Source organism: Centrocercus urophasianus, unplaced genomic scaffold (assembly GCF_019232065.1).
Source record: "Centrocercus urophasianus isolate 14NV4802_14NV808 unplaced genomic scaffold, USGS_Curo_1.0 seq_13, whole genome shotgun sequence".
Classification (NCBI taxonomy): Eukaryota; Metazoa; Chordata; class Aves; order Galliformes; family Phasianidae; genus Centrocercus; species Centrocercus urophasianus.
In genome coordinates, this window is record NW_024884475.1 from 32,372,677 (window position 1) to 32,377,456 (window position 4,780).

The following is a 4,780-nucleotide window of genomic DNA, read 5'->3' on the forward strand; positions in this document are numbered from 1 at the left end:
CCTTTCCCTTGGAGCGCGCGGCGCGGCGCGGCGCGGCAGGAAGCGGGGGCTCACCTCTCACCCCGCGCCGCGCTGCGCCCGCTCTTTGTTTCCGTACCATCCGCGCGGGGCTTCGGAAATAGCGATGCAGCGCTGCGTGAAGGAGCTGCCGCTCCGCTGAGAAGGTGAGCGTGGGGGGCGACTGCCGCACGGGAGCGGGTTGTTTTGCGGACGGGCTTTGCTTCTTCTTCTCGATTTTTTTTTTTCTTTCTTTTTTTCTCCCCCTCCCTCTTCTTTAAGGCGATAAAAGCTCTCTCTGCGGCTCTGCGGCCGCCAATTCCCGAGCGCACCACTGCAACCGCTCTCTTGGGGTGCGCAGGGGGACAGACAGAGGGATATCCTCCGCTCTGTGCCGCGCACCTCCAGAGGGAAAAGGGGTTTTCCATATGTATTTTTTTCCGCACGAAAAAGCGCGTCGTTGTTTCGTACCGCGCTCAAAAGCGGCGCCGCAAGAGTGCAGCGAAAGACATCCGCGGCTGCGGAGCGGCTGCCGCTGCGCGCCCCTTCGGAAATAAAGCGCTGGACAGAAGAAGTGAATGCTGCATCTTTTACTCCCATGAAATAAAACACATTATTTTTCATGTCGGCTGAAAAGTAAAACGAGAATATTGTACGAAATGTTATACACAGGGCATGTTTTACATTGCAATATCAGAAACATCTTTGCATCCACCAGAGGTACTATTCTAAAACCGATATTCACACAATGTTTTTTTTTTTTTTAATAATTATATGTTAGAAACATACAGTGTCGCATTTAGTATATACATTCCCTTGCTCGCAAGCGAAAAACTCCTAATCGCTTCTGTGTAACATGCTTTATTTTAAAGCCTACCCTTTTAAAAACACTGTTGTGATATTACTAACAACTGCTTTTATAAAATTAATTTGACATTTCGATATATATACATCCTTTCCGTCATTTTTTATGTTAACAACGCTAAACTTAAAAAATAACAAGCTTATAGGAACATTAAAATGTCATATCATATCCAGTCAACCATTTGTCCGTATATATATATATATATATATGTCCTTGTAACTGCTGAAATACTCTTAGCGAAGATCTCCCGATCCGTAGGAGGTCCTTTGAAAACAAAGGAACTATCTCAATTCAGTGGTTTCCTTTACTCCCTTCTCTCCTCTTTCCCCTCTCTGTTTACCCCCTCTCCTCCTCCACGGTGCCCACCGCTCTCCAGCGCAGCTCAGTCCGTGGCAGCGGGGTTGGGTTGGGCTCACACGGGCCTATCCACGGCATACTGGCAGGCGCTCAGGTTGGACGCAGGGTTCTGCACACTGGCGTAGCCAAAGCTGGAGTGCTGCTTGGCTTTGAGTCTCAGGCTGGCCAAGCTCGAGTTACACGTGTCCCTATAAACGTATGGAGGCGTCGGAGGGGCGTATGGACAGGCCGGCGTGGGCACCGCTGAGTTGAGGGAGGGGTTGCTCAGGTTGTTCAAGTTGTTCAGGCTGTTGAGGCCGGAGCCGGGCACGCCGGTGACCGCCGAGGGCACCATGCTGGAGGACATGCTCATTGAGGAGATGGAGTTGGGAGGGGAGAACATGCTCTGGGAGGACAGCGGGTTGACATTCATGGAGTTGAAGAAGGGGAAACTCTTGGTAGAGAGGGAGGCTGAGGTGAGGCCCTTGGCCGCCCAGTTGTTGTACGAGTACCCGGGGTACATGTCATCGTAGGGCTGCATCAAGCCATTGAACTGCGGCCCAAAGCCGTTCTTGCACAGCTCGGCCTGCTGGTTCCTCTCTCTTTTCCTCCATTTGGCTCTGCGGTTCTTGAACCAAACCTTTAGAAACGGGGGAGGGGGGGAGATGGAGAAGCGTGTTAGTGGGGGCTGCCCCGAGCCTACCATCCCTAGATTTGTATCTTCCCTCCCCCTCCCCGATTCTCTCTCTCTTTCTTTTATTTTTTTCCCCGTTCCTTGGCTCAATCCAAAGCACCACCATCCAGGGGAAATACAAGAGTGCAAAAACGGACGGCAGAGAGCCTGGAAAGCGGAGGAACTTTAAGGCAATGTTTCCTATTACGGGGAGGGAGAGGGAAGCCAGCAACTCATAAATCGTTGCTTCACTTGGTTAAAGCTCCGAGTTCCCCCTGAGAGAGCTTCCAGAGCCGGGAACCACTTCTAAACAAACTCGTTCGACCGCTCTTTAGTAAAAAGGAAAAAAAAAAAAAATAGGGGGGGAGAGGCGAGGGGGGAAGAAAGAAAAGAAAATCGCTTCTTAACAACGTGCTAAATGAGGTCTGAGGGAGCCTCCCCGCAGACAAAGGGCAGCGCGCTCTCTCCAATCCACACGCGGGTGTCTGAGCGCCGGGCGGCGGCGGCGAAGCCGCGGAGTCGGTGTGGATTGGAACCCCGGGGGGTGCGGAGCCGGCGGCGGCAGAGCGGAGCAGGGAGCGGAGAACAGCGCCGGGCACACCGACGCACAGTTCCCAGCGCCGCGCCGCATTGCTAGCCTTCTGCCTTCTCCAAGAGAAGAGAAGGTTTAGGTGTTGTTTTGTTGGTTTGTTTTCCCGAACATTTGGGAGGTTCGGTTCAGCTCACTGTATATCTTTTAATTTATTTTATTATATATTATTATTATTATTATTTTCCCAGCTTTTGCACGCACGCAGGATGTGGCCTCGGGAAGTCCGCAGCGCACCGATGGCTCCCATAAATCTCAGAGAGGGGAAAGGGCGGAGAGGCGCTCGGCGAATTGCGAAGCGAAAGAAAATGTGCGGATGGGCACGTCGGGAGCGAGGCCACGGCCCGCGTGTGTTGTACATCTTTTTCTCGTTAGAAGCCGCGCAGGTCGCAGCCTGATCCCGGCCGCTCTCCCGGCCAGTGGTTTCCGTAGGCTCTCGTCGGAAAGAGCGGCACCGTGACGGCAGAAAGCTCCGCGGAGGGCCGCGCTCCGCAGCAAGAACAGAGCCGGAGGGCCGAGCGCCACTCTCCACGACGACCCGAAACCGAAAGAGGCCGCGGATCTCTCTCCCCGCTCCGCCCCCAGACTCACCCGAACCCGGGCCTCGGTGAGGTTGGTCCAGACGGCGATCTCCTCGCGGGTGGACATGTCGGGGTAGCGGTTCCGCTGGAAGGTGGCCTCCAGCTCCTGCAGCTGCTGGCTGGTGAAGTGCGTCCGCTGCCGCCGCTGCCTCTTCTTCTTGGAGGGGTCCTCGGGCCCCGCATCCTCGCTCTTGCCCTGCTGGCTCTTCTCTTTCTCTGCGAGGGGGGAAGAGAAAACAGCGGGGCGGAAAACAGGGGCACCTCAGCCTCCTAAGCCTCGCCCCGCTCCCCGCGGACTGCCCCCGCGCCGCTAATCATTAACCCGCGCCCGGCCCCCGCCGGCTCCGCTCTCCTCTGCGGGTTTTCCGCCGCCCGCTACGGGAGTTGCGTTCTCCCGTCCGTTTGCGCTCCCGACGCCGGCGGTGTTCTTCTCTCCGCGTACGCGTAACGCGTTACCGGCCGGAGGACAGCCGAAGTGCGGCCCGTCCCCACCAGCGCTGGCCGCCCGCCTCTACCGCAGCGCTCGCCCATTGTCGTCCGTTACCGCTCATCCTCTGTTCGTATCACTCGTTTGTTTATACCCGTGTTATTCACCCTATTGCCTCCGTATTATTCACGTTCCATAACAGTGTTATCCGCCCGTCTACATCCATGTTATTTGTGTATCCTATATCCTTTTATCTGTACCATTCGCCCATCTGCCCGTGTTATTCGCCTATACACATCCACGTTACTCGCCTATCTGTATCCACGCTGCTCGTCATACGGTCGCCTATTTGTATCCACATTACCTCCTTTCTGTACCCACATTACCTGCCCACTGTATCCATGTCATTCGTCCTCAGTATCCATTTCATTTACCCATCTGCACCCACACGATTCGACATATATTCGTAAGCCTGTACCCATTTTATCTGCCCTCTGTACCCGTACAATTCGGCCATCTGCATCCACGTTATTCACTACATATTCGCCTGTCTGTTATCCACATTACTCACCCTTCTGTATCAATATATTCCGCCCTCTGCGTCCCAACATTCGCTCATCTGTACTCACTTCACTCTCCACGTTGTTCACCCATTCGCTCCCCCATCACTCGCCCTCAACACACGATCTCTCACCCGCTCCACTTACACCGTTCTCCCGCAGCCATCACCACCCGCCCCGAGCCAGGACCGAGGCGCTGCGGGCCGGGGGCTCCGCGCCGCTCGCCGCCTCTTACCTGCGGCTTCGGGACTGGAGGTGTCGGAGATAGTGTGCACCTCCAGCCGGTGCTTGGCGGCCTCCAGGGAGGAGCGAGCCTGCCCCGGCGCCAGCGCCGTCGCCATGGCCAGCGCGGACTGCTGGTGATGGCAGGAGGACGAGGAAGAGGAGGAGGAAGGTGAGGAAGAGCACAGCTTATTATTCCCGGCTCCCAGGCGCTCCAGGCTTAACGGGTCCTTCATGCAACTCATCGGCGAAAGGACGCCGAAGCCGACGGGCGCGCCCGGGAGGGCTGACGGGAGAAGGAGCGCGTGTGCCCGGGGGGGCGGCCCGGACCGTCGCGGCGCGCCCTCCCTGGGCGGCCTCCCGGGGCTCTGCTAGCGCCTGGGCGGGCGGGCGCGCCCCGGAGCCCCCGCCGCCCGGGGGGGCGCGGTGGCGGCAGGCGAGCGAGAGGCTCCGGTCCCGCAAGAGCCGTCACGGCCACACCGCAGTTCCCCGGCCGGCGGCCCCCGGCCCGCCGCGGGGCTCGGCGGCGC

The 4,780-nt window shown here is 57.2% G+C and overlaps 1 protein-coding gene across 2 annotated transcripts in view; it reads right to left on the reverse strand.

The window, feature by feature from the left end:
• Positions 1 to 583: 583 nt before the first annotated feature.
• PITX2 (paired like homeodomain 2) overlaps positions 584 to 4,780 on the reverse strand; it is a 10,961-nt gene continuing 6,764 nt past the window's right edge. Inside the window, exons 1-3 of one of the 2 annotated variants that reach the window (XM_042812151.1) lie at positions 4,264 to 4,518; positions 3,052 to 3,257; positions 584 to 1,838 (exon numbers count right to left, since the gene is read on the reverse strand). In XM_042812151.1, coding sequence (XP_042668085.1) covers positions 1,275 to 1,838; positions 3,052 to 3,257; positions 4,264 to 4,495 — 1,002 coding nt within the window. In that variant the 5' untranslated portion in view covers positions 4,496 to 4,518 and the 3' untranslated portion in view covers positions 584 to 1,274. Of the gene's footprint in view, positions 1,839 to 3,051; positions 3,258 to 4,263; positions 4,519 to 4,780 lie in introns of those variants that run through there. The other variant, XM_042812152.1, reaches the window with a different exon arrangement.